Source organism: Hemibagrus wyckioides, linkage group LG02, assembly GCF_019097595.1.
Source record: "Hemibagrus wyckioides isolate EC202008001 linkage group LG02, SWU_Hwy_1.0, whole genome shotgun sequence".
NCBI classification, from domain to species: Eukaryota; Metazoa; Chordata; class Actinopteri; order Siluriformes; family Bagridae; genus Hemibagrus; species Hemibagrus wyckioides.
Genome location: NC_080711.1, coordinates 24075169 through 24098412, shown reverse-complemented (window position 1 = coordinate 24098412; position 23244 = coordinate 24075169). Strand labels below are relative to the sequence as shown.

At 41.3% G+C, this 23244-nt stretch overlaps 1 protein-coding gene across 1 annotated transcript in view; it reads left to right on the top strand.

Annotated features, from left to right (window-relative positions):
• Positions 1-23002, top strand: part of grin2aa (glutamate receptor, ionotropic, N-methyl D-aspartate 2A, a) — a 142288-nt gene extending 119286 nt beyond the window's left edge. The window contains exons 6-13 of the mRNA XM_058405123.1: positions 3933-4104; positions 5034-5187; positions 6105-6230; positions 7614-7843; positions 12135-12295; positions 14354-14541; positions 15938-16176; positions 16885-23002. Coding sequence (XP_058261106.1) covers positions 3933-4104; positions 5034-5187; positions 6105-6230; positions 7614-7843; positions 12135-12295; positions 14354-14541; positions 15938-16176; positions 16885-18681 — 3067 coding nt within the window. The 3' untranslated portion in view covers positions 18682-23002. The remainder of the gene's footprint in view (positions 1-3932; positions 4105-5033; positions 5188-6104; positions 6231-7613; positions 7844-12134; positions 12296-14353; positions 14542-15937; positions 16177-16884) is intronic.
• Positions 23003-23244: the final 242 nt, after the last annotated feature.

The following is a 23244-nucleotide window of genomic DNA, read 5'->3' as shown; positions in this document are numbered from 1 at the left end:
TGTACTCTCACTCCTCTCTCTCTTCTCTCTGTACTCTCACTCCTCTCTCTCTTCTCTCTGTACTCTCACTCCTCTCTCTCTTCTCTCTGTACTCTCACTCCTCTCTCTCTTCTCTCATTCTTCCTTCGCTCCTCTCTCTCTTCTCTCTGTACTCTCACTCCTCTCTCTCTTCTCTCTGTACTCTCACTCCTCTCTCTCTTCTCTCATTCTTCCCTCGCTCCTCTCTCTCTTCTCTCTGTACTCTCACTCCTCTCTCTCTTCTCTCATTGTTCCCTCACTCCTCTCTCTCTTCTCTCATTCTTCCCTCACTCCTCTCTCTCTTCTCTCTGTACTCTCACTCCTCTCTCTCTTCTCTCTGTACTCTCACTCCTCTCTCTCTTCTCTCATTCTTCCTTCGCTCCTCTCTCTCTTCTCTCTGTACTCTCACTCCTCTCTCTCTTCTCTCTGTACTCTCACTCCTCTCTCTCTTCTCTCTGTACTCTCACTCCTCTCTCTCTTCTCTCTGTACTCTCACTCCTCTCTCTCTTCTCTCTGTACTCTCACTCCTCTCTCTCTTCTCTCATTCTTCCCTTGCTCCTCTCTCTCTTCTCTCTGTACTCTCACTCCTCTCTCTCTTCTCTCATTGTTCCCTCACTCCTCTCTCTCTTCTCTCATTCTTCCCTCACTCCTCTCTCTCTTCTCTCATTCTTCTCTCGCTCTTTTCTCACGCTCTTATCACAGAAACAACTTCACCCTCAGGTTCTGCAGCAAACCCAGTGAGAACTGTGACACCACCAGTGTCCAGCGTGTTTACTTCACTGACCGTTCTGATTGCTCAGAAGGTGTTGATTAGTTTCCTGTATCAGATGCTCTGACTGGTTTATATCCACACCCTCGTTTCTATAGTAACGGCTCATAGTATCAGCTATGTTTCAGTCTCTGCATGTTCACAGAATGTTGTGGTATGAAGAGGAATGAGATGCTTCAGGACACACTGTTTGTTGTTGTAGTAGGAAAATAATGAGCGTTGCTATGGCAACAACAACCGTGATGTTGATCTATTTCCTGATGTGAATCCTGCAGCTACGACACACAGAAGAGAAAAACTTACGAATTTTTATCAGCACTTTAAGGGAGCTTTTAGTGGGAAGAGCTTGGATTTGTGCGAGTGTTTCTATCTGAGAACTCTCACACACCACTCACTGACCTCTGCCAGGTGAGGTGAAGTGTGTGTGTGTGTGTTTAGTGAAGTTTTAATTGGTTTGGTTCCTCAGCAGGGAGACAAGGCGCTGTAGAGAAAGTGTGGACTCTCTGCTTCAGATTCTGTGTTTTTCTGTAAAATAATGAAACCTTCTATAGAGACTGAATAAAGAAGCTGAGGAAGAAAAGAGCCCAGGGAATTTACTGTCTGCGTCACAGAGCGCAGCCCGGGGGAGAGAGCCATCTGAAACTGGAGTCTGTGTGTGTGTGTGTGTGTGTGTGTGTATGAGTGTGGGTGTGTGTGTGTATGTATGTGCATGAGTGTGTGAGTATATATATACTGTATATATACATATATATACTCACACACTCATGCACATACATACACACACACACACACTCATATATATATATGTGTGTGTGTGTGTCTGTGTGTGTGTGTGTGCATAATGACATATGACACACACCTACATACACACTGTAATGAGTGCATGTGTGTTTGTGTCTGAATAAGTGTGTGAATGAGTATGACACTGTGTATGTAGGTGTGTGTATATATATGTGTGTGTGTATAATGACACTGTCATGAGTGTGTGTGTGTGTGTGTGTTTGTGTGTTTGTGTCTGAATAAGTGTGTGAATGAGTATGACACGGTGTATGTAGGTGTGTGTATATATGTGTGTGTGTGTGTATAATGACACTGTCATGAGTGTGTGTGTGTGTTTGTGTGTTTTTGTCTGAATAAGTGTGTGAATGAGTATGACAGTGTGTATGTAGGTGTGTGTATATGTGTGTGTATATGAGTGTGTGTGAATGAGTGTGTGTGTGTGTGTCTATGTGTGTATAATGACATATGACACACACCTACATACACACTGTAATGAGTGTGTTTGTGTCTGAATAAGTGTGTGAATGGGTATGACACGGTGTATGTAGGTGTGTGTATATATATGTGTGTGTGTGTGTGTGTGTATAATGACACTGTCATGAGTGTGTGTGTGTGTTTGTGTGTTTGTGTCTGAATAAGTGTGTGAATGAGTATGACACGGTGTATGTAGGTGTGTGTATATATATGTGTGTGTGTGTGTGTATAATGACACTGTCATGAGTGTGTGTGTGTGTTTGTGTGTTTGTGTCTGAATAAGTGTGTGAATGGGTATGACACTGTGTATGTAGGTGTGTGTATATATGTGTGTGTGTGTGTGTATAATGACACTGTCATGAGTGTGTGTGTGTGTGTTTGTGTGTTTTTGTCTGAATAAGTGTGTGAATGAGTATGACAGTGTGTATGTAGGTGTGTGTATATGTGTGTGTATATGAGTGTATGTGAATGAGTGTGTGTGTGTGTGTCTATGTGTGTATAATGACATATGACACACCTACATACACACTGTAATGAGTGTGTTTGTGTCTGAATAAGTGTGTGAATGAGTATGACAGTGTGTATGTAGGTGTGTGTATATGTGTGTGTGAATGAGTGTGTGTGTGTGTGTGTGTGTGTATAATGACATATGACACACACCTACATACACACTGTAATGAGTGTGTTTGTGTCTGAATAAGTGTGTGAATGAGTATGACAGTGTGTATGTAGGTGTGTGTATATGTGTGTGTATATGAGTGTGTGTGAATGAGTGTGTGTGTGTGTGTCTATGTGTGTATAATGACATATGACACACACCTACATACACACTGTAATGAGTGTGTTTGTGTCTGAATAAGTGTGTGAATGAGTATGACAGTGTGTATGTAGGTGTGTGTATATGTGTGTGTATATGTGTGTGTATATGAGTGTGTGTGAATGAGTGTGTGTGTGTGTGTCTATGTGTGTATAATGACATATGACACACACCTACATACACACTGTAATGAGTGTGTTTGTGTCTGAATAAGTGTGTGAATGAGTATGACAGTGTGTATGTAGGTGTGTGTATATGTGTGTGTATATGAGTGTGTGTGAATGAGTGTGTGTGAATGAGTGTGTGTGTGTGTGTGTGTGTGTGTGTATAATGACATATGACACACACCTACATACACACTGTAATGAGTGTGTGTTTGTGTCTGAATAAGTGTGTGAATGAGTATGACAGTGTGTATGTAGGCGTGTGTGTGTGTGTGTGTAATGACGTACACTTCTGACAGATAAACTGAGTTTCCTGAAGTTTGGGTTCAGTTTTTCAGTTTTTAATTTCTTGTAAAGATTTATTTATATGTTTATTTATTTATTTTTACTTCAAGTCTCACCAGAAATCTCCAAACACACACATTTCCCCCTGGGGCTGTTTCCTGATGGCCTCCTGAGAGCGTCTCCAGAGGAAAGCCTTCTATTCATCATAATTAAGAGATTTGTGGAGTGCCAGCGGCTCATCGTTCAGCTTTAACGCACTCCACTTCCTGTGGGCTAATCCTGGCTCCCGGCGGCTTCCCCGCGTGCCGCGCTCCTTCACTCGCTCACGTTTCACACGCTTCTGAGCGCCGTAATCTTTATTAGTCTGAACCAGTGCTGTGGAGAACTTCACGCAACACGTCATAATCCTCCGTCTGAGGAGTCATTTAAATTAGCGACAGGAAGTGCTTTATACGCCCGTTAGAGCTGAAGATGATTATCGCGCCTCGTAGCTCCACGCGTCTGAAAGCCTCGTAAACCTGGTGAGGTGGAGGAGAAGAGTGCTCTCTCTCTCTCTCTCTCTCTCTCTCTCTCTCTCTCTCTCTCTTTATATCACTCTAATTCATCATCTCTCCATCTCCAACAGCAACTCCACAGAAGGAGGAGGAACCTACATCAAAAAGTGCTGCAAGGGTTTCTGCATCGACATCCTGAAGAAGATCGCCCGGAACGTCAAGTTCACCTACGACCTCTACCTCGTGACCAACGGCAAACATGGCAAGAAGATCAACAATGTGTGGAACGGCATGGTGGGGGAGGTGAGGAGGCTCCGCCCACAAAACCTGTTCGTAGCGCGTTGCTCGAGTTAAAACTGACCTCCGAAAAAGAAAAAAATGATTTATTTGATGATAAACATTGCAGAAATAATTTAAAAACAGCTTGATGAAAAATTTTTAAAATGCATATTCTTTATTTTTTTAAAGAACAAAAATCTATACATTTTATTTAATCTGAAATAATCACCTTTAAAAGTTTTAACAAAAAAAAGTTTTAGATAATTAATTCTATTATTCATTAATTAGAATATTTAATAAATGATTAATTATCAAATAATTAATTTATTAAATAATGTGTGTGTGTGTGTTTGTAAAAAACAGGTGGAATAAAGATCTGTTAAAGTGAGTTGTTTTTAAAAGGAAAACACAGCGATAGACTGACAGACGGATGGACGGATAGACAAATGGATGGATGGATGGATATTATATTATATTATATTACTTTCCCTATGCTAGCAATGAAGGGATGCTAAATCCAGCCAGTTAGTGCAACACTAATGAGCGCATGCTGACTCGCCTTGTGTGTGTGTGTGTGTGTGTGTGTGTGTGTGTGTGTGTAAAAACAGGCGGAATAGAGATCTGATAAAGTGAGTTGTGTTTAAAAGAAAACACAGTGAGTCGACAGCAGCTTTGAAATGAGAAACCGCTCATCTCTTGCTCATCTCTGCCGCTCGGAAGTAATTTAGCGACGGCGGCGTCTGATAGCGAGCGGTCATGAGAGCAGCGACGTGATTTAATGCTTTATTCCAAGACCAAAGTGGTCAGATCCCCACTGCAGCTGGGAGCAAAATGAAACTAAATGAGATATAAGAGCAGCTCAGTGTGTGTGTGTGTGTGCGCGCGCGTGTGTGCGTGCATGTGTGTGTATATAGCTGCTCAGTGTGTAAAGTTGTCCCTGTTCTGCGCTGCAGGTGGTGTATAAGAAAGCCGTCATGGCCGTGGGCTCGCTGACGATCAATGAGGAGCGCTCGGAGGTCATCGATTTCTCCGTTCCCTTTGTGGAGACCGGGATTAGCGTGATGGTCTCCCGCAGCAACGGCACCGTCTCTCCCTCCGCCTTCCTGGGTCATTTTTAACTCTGACACCTTCAAAAGTCTTGCTGAACTTTATACATAAACATATTCCTCAACATTTTTAAAAATATTTCAATTTATAGTGCATCTCGACCTTCTAGCTAGCTAGCTAACTTTAGCAAATGTTAATACTGAGCTAAATCTGTGGTCGCCATGGTAACACTGATCTGATTGCTGACGTAAACAAAAAGGAGAAAATAAATCTCTAGCTATCTCTTGTAGGCTAGCTAAAGTTAGTAGTATTAGGGGACAGACAGAGGATACGAGGGGTGGGTCTGTAGTAGCACATTTGCATATTCATTAATATTCATAAGTACTGATATGAACAATGTACACAATAAATCCATTTTAGTCAATTAATAGAGATAAAAATGAAAGGATAAACTATTATTCAAGTATTTATTCGATGCTAGTGATAAAAGGAGAATTTGAAAGTTTGAATATTAAATAGCCAATTTGCATATATGAATGTTAAGTTGCATATTTATGAATATTCATAGATCTGGGAATTTTTTTAGACAAAAAGGGAAAAAAACATCTTATTCTGCTTGTACATAAATTATTTTAAACAGCGTCCAGATTTTTTTAATAATACAAAATTAATTATTAAAGAATGTTAATTAATTTTTAGCTAAGAAATGAATATTAAAGATATTTTCCTTTTTTAAATCTTTATTTATTTATTTATGTATTTGTTTATTTATTTATTTATAAATTAATAAACATTTATACATATTTATAAATATTTATTTATTTATAAATTAATAAATATTACTATTTATTTATTTAATTATTTATTTAATTATTTATTTATGTTTGGGCTCATCCTCCCGTCCTGCTCTAGAACACTCTGGAAAATGGAAGTGTCTGATCCTAATTGCTGTTCTGGTTCTTCTGGTTGTCCCTCAGAACCCTTCAGCGCGTCCGTGTGGGTGATGATGTTCGTCATGCTGCTGCTGGTCACTGCCATGGCCGTCTTCATGTTCGAGTACATCAGTCCTCTGGGCTTTAACAGGAACCTGGCACAGGGCAAAGGTATGGTGCAGTAATGACCACTTCCTGTTCCTGTGTACTCTGAAGTCCTGAAGGTCACAGAAAGCTGCTCAATTAGGAACTCCTTCATGTTCCTCGAGTTAAAGGAAGCCTCTGGCCAAAAACTCTGAATATTACATCTCTTGAGGCTGAGTGAGAGATAACACACACACACACAAACACACACACACACACACTTGAAGTGTGAAAAATCCGCCTCTATTTACATATCTGAACTCCACCTCTATTCACACATCTAAAGTCCACCTTTATTCACACATTTAAACTCCGCCTCTATTCACACATTTAAACTCCGCCTCTATTCACACATTTAAACTCCGCCTCTATTCACACATTTAAACTCTGCCTCTATTCACACATCTGAACTCCGTCTCTGTTCACATATCTAAACTCCACCTCTAGTCACAGATTAAAACTCCGCCTCTTTTCACACATCTAAAGTCCACATTTATTCACACATCTAAACTCCGCCTATGTTCACACATCTGACCTCCACCTTTATTCACACATTTAAACTCCTCCTCTATTTACACTTTTAAACTTCGTTTCTATTCACACATCTAAACTCTGCCTCTATTCACACATCTAAACTCCACCTCTAAACTCTGCCTTTAAAAGTGGCAGATGAGGGTAGTTTGGATGATCCACCCTACACAGAGAGGGTTTTCTTTTCTAGGAGCGTTTCTAACCAATTAGAGCTCTTTTAAAAAGATTAAAATCCTTACCTCGCCAGAAAAAGAGTCGCACTCAGGTCCTGTGGTATCATCTGAAGCGAAGGTTATAAATCACAGGCCGTGTGTTTGATGCCTCCGCTGCCTTCCTATCGATCGACTTCGATTTTCTTACGGATAATAAATTTCACTTCCTTCTCCAGCCTCCGCCTACACATCCACTGCGGACCCTCCTCCACATCGCTCTCTCGCTCATTCACACTCTGATCTGAAAAAATTCAGAAATCTAAGTGAGAGCTGAGCTACATACAACACCGTCGATTATACTGGACCTGCAAAACTTCAGAGCGCAAAACAACTCGGATTCTGATCAGTCAGGTTAATGTCACGTCAGAATAAAAGTAAATTGCTGGTTTTAATTGCTTATTCCTAGTACTGTAAAGTGCTCCTTGCTGACGTTTTGCTGTACCTGGCAATAAAACTTTTTCTGATTCTGATTCTGATTCTTATCGTTGCTATAGTAAGAAATCAGGTCACAGTAACTCATAGTTTTGGCTGCCTGCAGCATCACCCTCGGCTCCGAGGTTCCGTTATTACAGGGCAGCTTCCTGTGACTGGGCAAACAGGTAGTGTTAAAGGTTTCCCCTTGGAGTCACGGCGTATTTACTGAATCTGAACCGGTGTCGTGTTTCAGACCCACATGGACCCTCCTTCACCATGGGCAAGGCGGTGTGGCTGCTCTGGGGTCTGGTCTTCAACAACTCCGTCCCCGTGCAGAACCCTAAAGGCACCACCAGCAAGTTCATCGTGTCCGTCTGGGCCTTCTTCGCCGTCATCTTCCTCGCCAGCTACACTGCCAACCTAGCCGCCTTCATGATCCAAGAGGAGTTCGTGGACCAGGTGACGGGGCTGAGCGACAAGAAGGTGAGACTCGGGTCCTGACTTTTTCAGCTTCAGATAATTGAGTAAATGATTCATGCAACAGTAAATACATTGTTTAGGTTAAAAATTGAGTTGAGTCACTGCTTCATTGCTTCACAGATGACTCAATTTTACAGTTATATTAACTAAACAAATGAGCAGTGCTAAACACCACCTCTATTATTAGCAGTGGTCACTATAACTAGCTACAAATTAGCTACAAATCGTGAAGATCTAATGTTAATTCCAGGGTTTTGCTAGCCTCGTTAGCAATAAACAGTCAGAGTGACATTTCAGGTTTAGCTTTCATGCTTTACAACATTAAAAGATAGTGTTATGGCTAACTAGCGTAGCTCACGTACATATTTACGCAGGTCGGATGTTGAAACGCAAATATTTTAACAGATTAGCATGACCATATGTAGATCACTAGCATGCTGGTTCTTTTGAGGGATTTAAAAGTGACTCTGGGACGAAAAAAAACTGGGTCGCAAATTGCAGCTAAAAATGTAAACGGAAAAATCTTTGTCTTGCTGTTTTTCTCTCTAAAGATGATCTATAACGCCATGGTTAAAACGCATAATGAAGATGATTCTTTAACTTTTTTTACAGAAGTAAAAGCGCATTAGCGAGAGCACATGCACGCCTTGGTTCAGCATGCTGTTGATTTATTTCCTCTCGCAGCAGCTCTGACGTTAGCGAGTTTTACACAGAGCTAATAAACTCCAGAACGCAACAGCTACAGTCTCTACAGCATTAATGTAGCTCGGCGTTTACTTCCTCATTTGTATTCCTGCTGTAATTTATACCCAGAGCATCGTAGCGCCCGGAAATATCCTCACACTCCATCCTGCTGAATAAAGAGCGTGAAGAACGGAGTAAAGGAGCCCAGACTCGTCACAAATTCTCTCTTCTGATTGGACAAAAGGCGTCGCTTCACTTCCTGTAACAGATTTTCTTCTGTTTTAGTAACACTCTCGTTATAATGCCTCATCGTTTCCATAGCAACAGCTCATTCACACTGATACGAGGAAGTTTTCTGCTATTTAACCATCTTGGATGGAGGAAAGGATGGATGGATGGAAGGAAGGAAGGAAGGAAGGAAGGAAGGAGGGAGGGAGGGAGGGAGGGTAGGAAAGTAGAAAACAAAGAAGGAAAGTAGAAAGGAAGGAAGGAAGGAAGGAAGGAAGGAAGGAAGGAAGGGAAGATGGAAAAAGGAAGGAAGAAGGGAAGGAAGGAAGGATTGAAGGAGCCTCCAATGTCATGCTCTTTCCAACATGTTTTTCAGGAGGGAAAGGAAGGAAGGAAGGAAGGAAGGAAAAAGGAAGGAAGAAGGGAAGGAAGGAAGGATTGAAGGAATCTCCAGTGTCATGCTCTTTCCCACAGGTTTTTCTTCATCTTCAGTATAAATGGACTCGTGATTAACTGATCAAATGTAGATAATTATTCTCTCTTCAGGTGGTTAAACAGCTCCAGGATGAAAAACACTGTCTAATCAAAATAATGCCTGAGATTAGACTTAAACACTGTGTGTCTGATCAGAACACCACGCTGACTCTGTCCAACATTAGCCACACTAGCAAAGAAAGAAATGAAAAAAAAATCCTCTTTCCTCAGGATAAAAAGGAAATGACATCATCTGTTAGATTAATAATAAAGAATCTACATGTTTTTAAGATGTTTCATTGAATCGAATGAAACTGGAGCATTTGTGCTTTTCATCTTTCTTTTTTTTTTCCGCCACGTTGCAGAATCACACCATCGTGTTCGAAAGGAAACGCGGCTAATTAAAGAGCTAGCGGTTTCTCGCTTCGCCGCTTTTCATTTCGCCGCTTTACACGTTTTGCTGAAGTAGCAAAAAAAATGAATAAATAAAAATTCAGTATGGTGCAGAGATTTGTTTAAAGAGCTTCACTTCAACATGGGAAATATTATAGTTTTTACACGACCCTGTAGACAAACCACCGGTCACCTCCTCAAATAATGGACTTCCTTCCTGTTTTTCTTGTGTCCATGTTGATGAGTGCCTTTGTCATTTTTCATTCCACAGTGAAGCTCATATGAAAGTTTATTTAATAGTGCAAAAAGGTGGAGTTTATTTCATAGTGTCCATGGAAGTGGGAGGAGTTTATTTGGAGGCAGTATGATGGAGATACATGATTGGCCCACTTAGCAAAAGACCACACACACACACACACACACACACACTCCAAAGCAGGAAGTGGGAATAGGAAGAATTTATTTAATAATGTCCACAAAAGTAGGTGGAGTTTATTTAATAGTTTCCATGGTAGTAGGTGGAGTTTATTTCATAGTTTCCATGGTAGTGGGTGGAGTTTAATTCATAGTGTCTATTAAAAAGGCGGAGTTTATTTCATAGTGTCCATGAAAGTAGGTGGAGTTTATTTCATAGTGTCCATGAAAGTAGGTGGAGTTTATTTAATAGTGTCCATGGTAGTAGGCGGAGTTTATTTCATAGTGTCCATTAAAAAGGTGGAGTTTATTTAATAATGTCCACAAAAGTAGGTGGACTTTATTTAATAGTTTCCATGGTAGTAGGTGGAGTTTATTTTATAGTTTCCATGGTAGTGGGTGGAGTTATTTCATAGTGTCCATTAAAAAGGTGGAGTTTATTTAATAGTGTCCATGAAAGTAGGTGGAGTTTATTTAATAATGTCCACAAAAGTAGGTGGACTTTATTTAATAGTTTCCATGGTAGTAGGTGGAGTTTATTTTATAGTTTCCATGGTAGTGGGTGGAGTTATTTCATAGTTTCCATGGTAGTAGGTGGAGTTTATTTCATAGTGTCCATTAAAAAGGTAAAGTTTATTAAAAGTGTCCATGAAAGTAGGTGGAGTTTATTTAAAAGTGTCCATGAAAGTAGGTGGAGTTTATTTAATAGTGTCCATGAAAGTAGGTGGAGTTTATTTAATAATGTCCATTAAAAAGGTGGAGTTTATTTAATAGTGTCCATGAAAGTAGGTGGAGTTTATTTCATAGTGTCTGATATGAAAGTAGACACTCAGGTCTTTAAGAATTTGTAGTGTTTCCGACGTGTTTCTGTTTTTCCCCGAGCCTAGTAGGAGTGATATATTCATAGAAAGTTCCAGAAAAACATTTTTTTTTCCACACAAATGTTTGTATCCTTAAAGTAAATGTTGAAATGTTGAACCCATTTCTGTTCTCTGAGATGCTCCAAGCTCTTGTTCCTCTAAACAGCAGCTCAAACTGAAATGATCTGAATCAGAAAATCACTCGTTCATTTGTTTCAACTGATTGAAAATGATTGCTGATTTTTTGTTGTTGGTCCGAATCCTTCCCCGGACCTTTCCAGTCTTCAGGAGTGAAATCCGATCAACCTGACGTGAGAATAAGCCGAACTCAGGGCCGGAGCGGTGTGATGTCACTGCGGAGTCACTCTTATTACCCCCGAGTGGATCATTTTCTGATCACAGAAGCATTCTTACCCCCGATGGTGTTTTATTTTCTCCGTACAGGAAGCACGTGTCTGATCCATTCCCGTCGCGGAGAAGCTCGTGATCTGTCAGGATCATTGATATTCCGTACACACAATGACACTCCAACAAACTGCTAGCAGGCTCTTAAGAAGAGTGGAGCACTCGAACTCATCCACACACACACACACACACAGTGGAGATGTGTATTTATCGGCGTAACTAAATCACAGTAATTATATGTGAACTCTGGGTCTGTGGAGCTGCTCGGTTAATCAGTGGCGCGATAAACTGCGCTAAAAAACACTCGTCCTGGCGGTGACGTTTCTCCCGCGCGGAGAGAAGCAGACGTTTCAGAGAGAGCGACGCCATCAGAGCAGCCGAAATGTCTTACAGAGTCGCGGGAATCCTGCTGATCTCTTAGCGTAGCGTCGCTCAGGTCTCTGTTAATGCTAACAATATGATAAATAAATAAAGCGCTGCGTGAGAGGCGAGAGTTTTACTGAGAGAACTTTCACAGTGAGATCTTAATATGAATATTATTCATGAATATTTATTTATTTCGATTTCTTTGTAATATTTTAACGTTACACACAAGGCCATGTTGAAATATAGGGAATAATGATGGAGCCTAAAAATAAAACAAGATGAAACTAATCGTCTTTTCATTTACAGTCTCATCATAAATACTCATAAAAGCCTCTGGTGTATGAGTGTGTGTGTGTGTGTGTGTGTGTGTGTGCCAGATCGTTTCTTCTTCCAGACACTCTAATGGATATTTGTTCCTGATTTGTATCATTTTCTGAATCTCGTCCCTTGTTTTTTTCCCCTCTTGGCAGTTCCAGAGCCCGTACTCCTACTCCCCGCCCTTCCGATTTGGGACGGTCCCTAACGGCAGCACTGAGAGAAACATCCGGAAAAACTATCCGGACATGCACCAGTACATGGTGAAGTATCATCAGACGGGAGTGACAGACGCTCTGGTCAGCCTGAAGACCGGGTGAGGAGAGGATCACACACACACACACACACTACAAAACAGATGTAATAAAATTGTGTACATGAAAGTAGGCGGGGTTTATTTGGAGCTTGTATGGTGGAGATTTATGATTGTTGGCCCAATTAGCAAAAGACCCCACAGTGCCCCCCCACACCTATCCCTGACACTCCGTAGTAGGAGGAGTTTATGTATTGTAATAGTGTCCATTGAAGTAGGCGGGGTTTATTTAAAAGTATCCAATCAGCAAATTGCCCAATTAGCAAAAGGCCCCATAGTGCCCTCCCCCACCTACCCCTGAAGTGGGAGTAGGAGGAGTTTATTGGAGGTAGCATGGTGAAGATGCATGATTGGCCCAATTAGCAAAAGACCACGCACACACACACACACACACACACACACACATGCACACACAGACACACACACATACACACACACACACTCCAAAACAGGTAGTGGGAGTAAATGTAACAGTGTCCATGGATGTAGGCAGAGTTTATTTAATAGTATCCATTGAAGAAGGTGGAGTTTGTTTGGAGGTAGTGTGGTGGAGATACATTATTGGCCCAATTAGCAAAAGACCACGCACACACACACACACACACACACACACACACACACACACACACATGCACACACAGACACACACACACACACACACACTCCAAAACAGGTAGTGGGAGTAAATGTAACAGTGTCCATGGATGTAGGCAGAGTTTATTTAATAGTATCCATTGAAGAAGGCGGAGTTTGTTTGGAGGTAGTGTGGTGGAGATACATTATTGGCCCAATTAGCAAATGACCACACACACACACACACACACACACACACACACATACTCCAAAACAGGTAGTGGGAGTAAGAGGAATTTATGTAATGTAACAGTGTCCATGGAAGTAGGTGGAGTTTATTCAATATTATCCATAGAAGTAGGTGGAGCTTATTTAATAGTGTCCATGGAAGTAGGTGGAGTTTATTTAATAGTGTCCATGTAGGCGGGGTTTATTTGGAGGTTGTATGGTGGAGATTTATGATTGGCCCAATTATCAAAAGAGCACACACACACACACACCAAAACAGGAAGTGGGAGTAGGAGGAGTTTATTTAATAATGTCCATGAAAGTAGGAGGAGTCTGTAGTAAAGTCAGAGGTTTGTAAATTGATTAAATCATCAGTACGATCCTGTAACCCATCATTCCTTCTCTCTCCTACACCCCAAGTGAACCAGCACACTAGCAGCCCTGAAGTGTGTGCTATACCTTCACACCAGCTCAGTGTATACATCCTACATCATCCTTCCACAGATTCACACAGGGCAGCGACATCATTACAGACTCCTGGCAGTAAACACTGGGCGCGGGTCCGAACCCAGGAGTTGTGTTTGTTTGACATTCCAGAAATGTCAGAATGTCGATGTAATGAAGGGCTTCAGACAAAGCGAAGAAGGAGAAGAACATCTCGCTAGCATCAGCTCCAAATGTCACTCATTAGGGAGACTCGGAGACGTGGTACACTCTTGTGTCACCGTGTGTATGTGTGTGTGTGTGTGTGGGCCTGTTAGTAGTTTTGTCTCGTATGCAGGTTGGAGGTGTTTGGCTCGTCGGCTTGTGACAGCGGGATTAGCTTGATTCCTTTGGACTCGCTGTGTCAGACTGGTCAGGGCTCTGAGACTCTCAGAGAAACCCTTTTCAAGTGCTCTTCTACCTCATCAAGAGGTCAAACACTCCTTCTCTGTGCTGTTAAGACAGACAAGCACCCACCCACACACACACACACACACACACACACACACACACACGCACACACACACACACACACACACGTTCTTCAAATACTTGAAGAAAGTATTTGTGCTCTGACTTTTCTTCTTATTGAATGTATACAGTAGAGCTGGATGAGGAATACATTCTTGTACTTTATACAATAACAATTAAAAAAAAAATCTTCCCACGTATCAGCTGTGAACCCTGGAGAGAAATCTGGAAGTGTAGGAGTTTTACATCATCATCATCATCACCATCTCTGTTTGGTTGAAGTTTCACCTCTTGTTTGTTTCTCAGCAAACTGGATGCGTTTATATATGACGCTGCCGTGCTGAACTACATGGCCGGTCGGGACGAAGGCTGCAAGCTTGTGACCATTGGAAGCGGCTACATCTTCGCTACAACAGGTTACGGCATTGCGCTACAGAAGGGCTCGCCATGGAAACGCCAAGTGGACCTGGCCATCTTGGCCATCATCGGTGACGGTGAGAGACTTCTCTCTGAATAATACACGCTTTGTTTTGATGTTTTTTTTAAAATAAATCTGCGTAAACCCTTCATCATCCGATCCTTTGGTACATAAACATGTGTACATAAAGGTTTACTGTAACAGACACGGCCCTTTTCATAAAGATCGGCTCACGTGAAGGTCAGAAAATTTCCATTACGGTGTCAGGACACTGTTTGAAGAATTCATGAAAGTTGGAAATAAGCTTTTACTTGAGGGTCATGTATCAGATGATGGTCAATGGACCAAGTGCATGAGACTCCAGAGAGCTTCTCTCAGGTCATTTCAGTTCATTTTCAGTTCAGTTTCAGTTTCATTTCATTCCAGTGAAGTTTGTTTGCTAAGTTCTAACTCCAGTGTGTGTCTCCTTACTTACATCAAACTTTTGTGAAGAAAATCCTCGGATGTTCCATCAAACTTGATGAAAGCTTCCTTAGTGACATTTACTGGAATAAGTCTTTACATTTTTTATGTAGGTGATTGAAATTAAATGAGATAGATAGATAGATAGATAGATAGATAGATAGATAGATAGATAGATAGATAGATAGATAGATAGATAGATAGATAGATAGATAGATAGATAGATAGATGACACTGACCCCTCTAAGGACTTCTAAGGACTTCTCAAGCGCAGGATTTCGAGTTCATCAGTTTTCTTTGATGTTATTATGAAGTTATTTTTTTCCATATGGAAGTAAACAGAAGGCCCGTGTGAGTGTTTATATATTCTAATGTATTCCCTTTTTTCTTATCTGTGTCAACAAGCAAACAAGAGCCACAGTGGCTTCAGCTCATATTATTAATGTAATTCCTTTGAACTATTTCCAGAGCTTTAGCACATCGGGTTTTTTTTATGTACATTCTGAAAAATTCTAACCATGGAAGAATTCTGAGCAGTTTGAATGAAGACCAGTGGCGTATAGGTCATGTGTGTGTGTGTTTGTGTGTGTGTTTGTGTGTGTGTGTGTGTGTGTGTAATTCAGCTTGTTTTTGTTTCTGGAAAATTCTCAGACTGTTGTGTGTTTATGTGACTTCTTCAAATCAGCTTGTTATAGTGAGCTTTTTAAAATCAAACGGGTTCAGAGGAAGGAACAGACAACTTCGCTACGTCTCCATCCGCCGCCTGGCTAACGTAAACCCTGATAAATGACGGAATAATCATTTTGGCAGTCTTGTATGGGGCCGGCATATGGCTGACACCCGAAGTGTGTATTTTTCTCGTTCTCTGCACTGGAAAGTTTCACAACAGGACAATATTCCTCCAGCGTAGTGATAGCGGTGCTCGCTGAAGTGTGTAGGAGATAGGAGTGGCAGGATGATTGATCGCCTTGTGTGTGTGTGTGTGTGTGTGTGTGTGTGTGTGTGTGCAGGTGAAATGGAAGAACTGGAGGCCCAGTGGCTGACCGGAATCTGCCACAATGAGAAGAACGAGGTCATGAGCAGTCAGCTGGATGTCGACAACATGGCCGGGGTATTTTACATGCTGGCTACAGCTATGGGGCTCAGCCTGATCACCTTCGTGTGGGAGCATCTGTTCTACTGGAGGCTTCGCTACTGCTTCACAGGAGTGTGTTCCGGAAAGCCAGGCCTGCTCTTCACCATCAGCAGGGTAAATGCTGAACCTTGAACCTTTTCTGTCCTTTTAGGGTCCTTCCTGAACGTCCTGGATACTTTGTCACCTATATCACACTCAGAAGTTCGTTCGTGATTTCTTTTTTTTCTTTTTTTTTATTAGCATTACAATTCTCAGATTACGCCGATGCCTTGTGTGTGTGTGTGTGCCTTGCTAGATTTGTACTAAATTGTATCAGTGCAGTTTGTCACAATGAAGAGTAAAGCATTGTTACGTTTCTGGTGAAAACACTGTCACTATGAAGAACACTGAGTAGAGGAAGAATAATCAATTTTTTTTCAAAACTCTAGATTAGTTTTCCACTTTAGTATTTGAGGCTAAAATGGGACAATCAATATAGATGCCCATGACAGAAGGTAAATAAGCGGAAGCTTAAAGATGCAGAACGTACCATTCATCAGTCCACAGATCTCCTTTCTTCACCGATGTGGTCTGGGTGAAAAATTAACCCAGTATAAATTTGATGGTGCTTGACATTCAGTTTAGAGTTAGGGATTGTTCATCATTCCTAGCTTGAGTGAAGATTATGAAGTATAGTGAGATCTCTGTTTTGGTAGAACATCCTGGTGTAGATCTGTTTGAAGTGGAGGTCTTACTGACATTATTATAGGCAGAAGTTTGAGACATTTGTTAAATTTTTTTTGTTTTAAACATTGTGTTGATGTTCCTTCTTCCTTTTCTCAGGGTATTTGGAGTTGCATTCACGGTGTCCATATTGATATGAAGAAAAAGTCCCCTGATTTGGATTTCAGCCCCCAGGCCAACATGCTCAAGCTTATCAAGTCAGCCAAGCAGATGACAAACATGACCACCCTGAGTGGCTCCAGGGTAAACTCCCCCAAACGCAGCAGCGAGTTCACACACTCAGCCGGGCCCATGATCATGGATCTGATGTCGGAGAAAGGAAACTTTGTCTACACAGACAACCGAAGCTACGCCCAAAAGGACGTCTATGCAGACTCCAGTGAAATCCAGAGCTATCTGGCTAACCGACACAAAGACCACCTGAACAACTACATCTTCCAGGGCCAACACCCACTCACACTGAACGAGTCCAACCCCAACACCGTCGAGGTGGCTATGAGTGCAGATGCAGCTCAGACCGCTGCCAAACCCAGGGCTCTTTGGAAAAAGTCTGTGGATACATTACGACAAAGCCAGACACCTGACATGCTGGTTCCAGACCCCCGTCTGTCCATGAAGAGTCAGCGCTACCTGCCAGAGGAGGCAGCCCACTCCGACATCTCTGACTGCTCGAGCAGAGCCGCCTCTTACAAGGATCCTGAGAACAACAAGCACCTGAAGGCCAAGGACAGCTTAAAAAAAAGATCGATGACGTCAAAATACCCTAGGGATTGCAGCGAAGTGGAGCTGTCCTACTTAAAAAATAAGCAGGGCGGAACAGGACGAGAAAAAATCTACACCATAGACTCTGACCGGGAGCTGAGTCTGCACTCGGAACCTGTGCATTTTCGAGAGAATAGAGGCCTTGCGGCTGATGATCTGGATTTCCCCGAAATGTACTCCGACCACAATGACAACTACAGGAAATGCGACCAGCCCATCATCCATTTGAACAGCAGCCCCCTCCATCACACCGACGTGGACCTCCTGCCAGACAACGTCTTCAACAAGCATTACAGCTTAAAGGACAAGAACCTGAGTCCGCACGAAAGCAACGATCGTTACAAGCAAACCCACTGCCGGAGTTGCCTGTCAAAGGTACCCAACTTTGGGTCAGGACCCTATGGCCCCATGCGCTCACCTTACAACCGCTGCGAGGCCTGTGTCCACATGTGCAACCTGTATGACATCAGCGAAGATCAGATGCTGCAGGAGGCCATGATCAGTCCCAGCATGCAGCAAGACGACTTGTTCAGCCATTACTGGCCCCAGATGGATGGGCCTCATGTGCAGAAAAGGAACAAGCTACGACTCAGTCGTCAGCACTCCGTCGACAACATCATGCTGGAGAAACCCAAAGAGGTTGACCTCAACAGGCCGGCACGCAGCGTCAGCCTCAAAGAGAAGGACCGCTTCCTGGAGGACGGCTCATTTGCAAACCTGTTCAGCAAGTCCGACAAACTGTTTGGCAGCAGGTCCATGCTCTTCAACCACAACTTGGAGGAGAGCAAGCGCAGCAAATCGCTTTACCCCGATCATACAACGGACAACCCATTCATGCAGGCAATACGGGATGACGCACGCCTGGTCCATGGCAGGAGCTCGTCTGACATTTACAAACAATTTGCTCCTATCAAAACCAGGAACGAAAACAATCTGAGGTCCTCTGTGAAGTCCACCGCTTCATACTGTTCCAGGGATGGTCGAATACCCAATGACTTGTACATTTCAGAGCATGCGATGCCTTATGTAGCCAACAAGACGAGTGCATACTCAGCTCCTCGGGTCCTCAGTTCTTCTCAGTTCAGCAATAGACGAGTGTATAAGAAAATACCTAGCCTTGAGTCAGACGTTTAATACTCTGTCGTTGTATAATTAAAAATAACTATTCACTTAGGGCGCCATAGTCGGCCACATGTTAAAAGGAAAAACTGCTAAGTACTCAAGTACTATATTTTGCAGCTATCACTTTTTCATATATCAGTAGTCATCCTCCCGAATAGCGCTTGCCAAAGGTTTTCAGCATTTGTTATTTACCCTTGTAGGAAAGCAAATATTTTCTGGGCAAGCTTCGAAAGCCCGGTTAGTCAGGTTTTATGCTGAGGAAACTGAGTCCAGGGCTGGCTGACCCTACAGTTACCTCAGAGGCATGTGTATTATTGAAAAGGCAATTACTGAGACAGATGGACCACTTTGAAGTGGGCCAGATTGTAGCCTAGCCACGGCGCTTTAGGAGTTGTTTACTGAATAAACCTTAGGCAAGCAAGGAGTGTTTCAACAACAGGAAGCATAACATTGCGTTGCTTTTATTATCTATTACTATAGAGTTGGGATTTTTGGCATTCTAATCCCTATTTAGACCTTTAGAATTTTAGCTTATGTGGTAGCACAATAATCATTAGTTACCCTCACGTCCCTGCTTTTTAAACTTCTCAATTACTGGCAGGAAGATTCTTTTGCACGTATTTACTTATTTATTTATGTATTTATTTATTTTATTAGAAATACAACTCATTTACATTTACATGAAAACAATGTTAACGACAGATTAAAGCTGGATGTGCCAGTGCAATGAAAGTTTGACCTGTACCTAGTAAGTCAGTTTGACCGATTAGCGTCTGGGAATGTTTTGTTGATCCCCCATCCGAAACAGGGTACTGACAATTTCTTTGGTTGTCTGTTGACTTTACGTTTGTTTTTTTGTAATCCATTACGTTGGGTACTTGAGTGCACTGTGAAATCAGAGCATCACTGAATGACTGTTGTTTACTTTTCGCCGGGTGGCTGCAATGCCTGTGGTTGCTGCGTTCTTGCCATAAGGTCAGTTCAAAACAGCTCTGAATCATTAAGTTCAAATAGGATGACATATGTTGCGTCTCACCAAGTTACCTGTTTATCAGTTATTAAATCAAATCATCCCATATCGTGACAATGTTCTGTCAGGGTTTTGCTTGGAAGCCTCTCTGGGTGGAAAACCCTGCATTGTAGTGTCCAGCATGCTTGATGATTCCTGAAGAGAGACCAACAAAAGCACGAAAGCAGCATTTAGCACTCTAAATTGAAAGTTTGGTGTACTTTCACTCTCCCTTAAAAATGGTCAATGGCCAAAGCCTTCTAAAATCCTGCTGTGGAGACAGGATACAGAGCTGCAGTCTGAGCAAGAGTACTAAGCTTACTAAAGAATTAATTCCACACTAATGTAATTTCACCCTCTCAACAGATTTCAGAGTTGTACTGCTGGGAAAAGGGTTCCCCCAAAGGTTTCTTAGCTTTCTAAACAGGATCTACTTTGGTAAGGAAACCTCTTGTACTATTTTAGGATTTTACTTTATATTGAAGGATTCCTCTCAGAAGGACAAGCTGATGTACCTTTCTGCATTTAGGCATTATGATGGAATAGCAAAGAACCTTGTAAAAATGTGTTCTGTGGACATGATACTGAGCTGCAGTCTAGAGAATAAAATGTTCCTCCAGGGTTCTTTGTATAGGTAATGGTTCTTAGCTTTTCAAATGGGTTTTGCTTAGAAGTTTCTCAGAAAGGGAAACCCTCTATCCAACAATGAACTGTTCCTTGGAAAGTCTAACTGAAGCACCACTGGTCAGTGCATCATGACCAGTGACCCTTTTACAGAGGACTACCAAGCAAAATCCTCTTAACATCTTGTTCCCATAGAGCTACAGACCTCCATGTTTAAGTAAGGCTTCTCAGCTTTTTAACAGGGTTCAACCCTCTCTGAAAAGAAAACCCTTGATTCTTGTGGTTCTATTTAGAACCTTTAAGGATTTCCCCTCGATTTCTGTATTCTGATTGAATAACTAATAAACTAGCAACTTGGTGTCCTTTTAGCCTCTAAAACATGGCCACCACAATGGCCAAAACCTCTGCAGGGTTTCTGCAGACCTGATACCAAGCTGCACTCTTATGAAAAAAAAAGCGTTCCTCAAGGGTTCTTCAGATAAGGTAGGGGTTCTTGGCTCACATGGAGTCACAAGATAAAACAATTTATAGTAGGAATCTAACAAAGCCTGAAGAAAACTGATGAAAATACTAGAAAGAACTCGAAAGAACCCTTCAGGATTCTACAGTCAGACTTTTTTTTTCTAAGAGTGTTCATGGTGAATTCCATCCTGAATTAGACGTTATATCCAAATCCGATAGCTCAGGATCATCCTGTGTTGTGGACGGTCATCGATTCTAGTTCAATCCAGGACAGTTTGCTGATTTCTCACATACAAAAGCCTCATTAATGCTTCCTCCTCACTAGGATTCTGACGAGCAGAATGGCCCATGGCTTTCCGACGTTCATTTCAGGCAACTCTCTGAAGCTCTTAAGGAATAATACATAACGAGGCATGCGGCTAGAAAATAATCAATGACGGACTAGTGTGATGCCAAGCAAGTTACTGTTGGAACCCCAGAAGTGTTATTTTTAGATACCAACACATCCTAAAGTGATTTATTTCTCTAACACCATAGCAATTTGCAGTTCATAGTAACGTTGTGGAACCTCTGCAAAAGACGTTCTCACTTGCAGCTGTAAAAAGATGTTCCCTTACGTTCCATAAACTTTCTTTCAAGGCGTAAAAGTAACACTTGTAGGTTTTTTGTTACCAAGAAACCCTGAAGTGCAAACCTAAAGTAACTTCAAGTTACTGCTTTAGCTCTAGCGCTACCTCGACTCCTTCCATAAATATTAAGTAAACATCTCCCTAGCCATGGTACAAAATCAGAATGGAGAATTCACCATCACTGTCGTATAAGGAAGCATAAATGAGATTAATCAGGAAATCAACCAACTGGATGGAAAATTGATGACCGCTGTTGTTTGGCCTTCAAAAGCTCAAAAGCACACATATGTGTTGTGTTTAGCGAGTCTTTCCTATCCTTTATTCCTTCGTCTCCATCTTGATGGTTTACTCGTCTTTCAAGGTCTTTCAGCTCAGTCACTTTAATGGAAAAAATCCAACAGTTAGACTCGAGCGAGCTGAGAGGCGTTCCTGCTCATCCAGCCATGTTCGAATCGAGAATGCTGCTCACGACTCCAGGTCTTATATTCATAAAAAATATAAATATATAAATAAATAACTATAATAATAATAATGCAAGCTTTTTGTTCGGTTTGAACGTATTCAGAGGACATTGTGCTATTATGAGACTAGCATTAAGGACGTTAATTGCTGCACTGGGCCAGTTTTCATATCATTGTCTGTCTCCCAAAGGAATTCTTGCTCTTTCCTGTGACCCCAGCGTTCGGAGATCCTCGGAGAACCTTTAGTATGTATCATGAACATGTTTATCTGATTAAGTGCTGCTTGACGAAGCTAATGTGTAAGTAATATGCACATGTAAAATATCAAGGTCTTGTAATCATGTATGACATTCGTAGATTTTTTCTAAAAGAAGATTTTGTCTTTTGTTTTGGTTTTTCTTTTTGTTTTTTTAATGTCACACTCTTAATAACTCTTAATAACCCCGCTCCTGGAGTGGAGCAGTAATGTATTTTAATTACCTGAAGAATATTAGAGGCATGCAAACCCAAGTGTAATGCTTTATACGCTTTTGTTATGATCCTACGATCCACTTGTTTGTAACAGGGTGAAAAGATGAACCTGCTGTACGGAAAGCTACGTGATGACGTTTTCAACACGTCGCCGTTGCTGCTGGAAGAAGGACAGAAGTAAAAAAAATAAAAATAAAAAAAGCCAGGTGTTTTGTTGAGGGATGTGTTACTCTGTGAACCGCAGCTGCGATTTTTTCCCCTCATCTTTCTTCTGTAAGGTGAAGAACCTCGCTTTACTCCTCAGCATCACCAGCGCTTTCACACCACACACACTCCAGCTGTAAAGACACACACAAATTAAAAAAAAAAAAAAAAAATCCCTTTCTTCCGAGGCGACTGACCCCACCCCCCTCCACCCCCTCCCCAAACCTCTTATGACCTCTTCTTCTTTCTTTTTTTTTTCTCCCCTTTCATTTTAATTTATTCTTTGCTGTAACAATAAGAGCTTTTTTTTAAACTCCCTTAAGGATTGAAGGAACTATTTTAAATAGAAAAAAGAAGAGGGTTTTTCAGTGTAATCTTTTTCCCCAGACCTCCTGCTGCTGCTGCTGCTAAATGCTACTGTACTATCTATTTATTTATTTATTTATTTATTTATTTATTTATTTATTTATTTATTTATTCATTCATTCATTCATTCATTCATTTATTTATTTATTTATTCATTTATTTATTTATTTATTTATTTATTTGGTTGGTTGGTTGTTCTTTTTCTATATCTTTCATACTTTCTTTTTTTCTTTCTTTCGTAATTTCAGAGTTTAAATGTAATGCTGATTTATTTTATTTGTTTATTCATTTACTTATTTATGTACTTTTTTTTGTTTAACTTTTTCTGCCATTTTCTACCTTTTTCCTT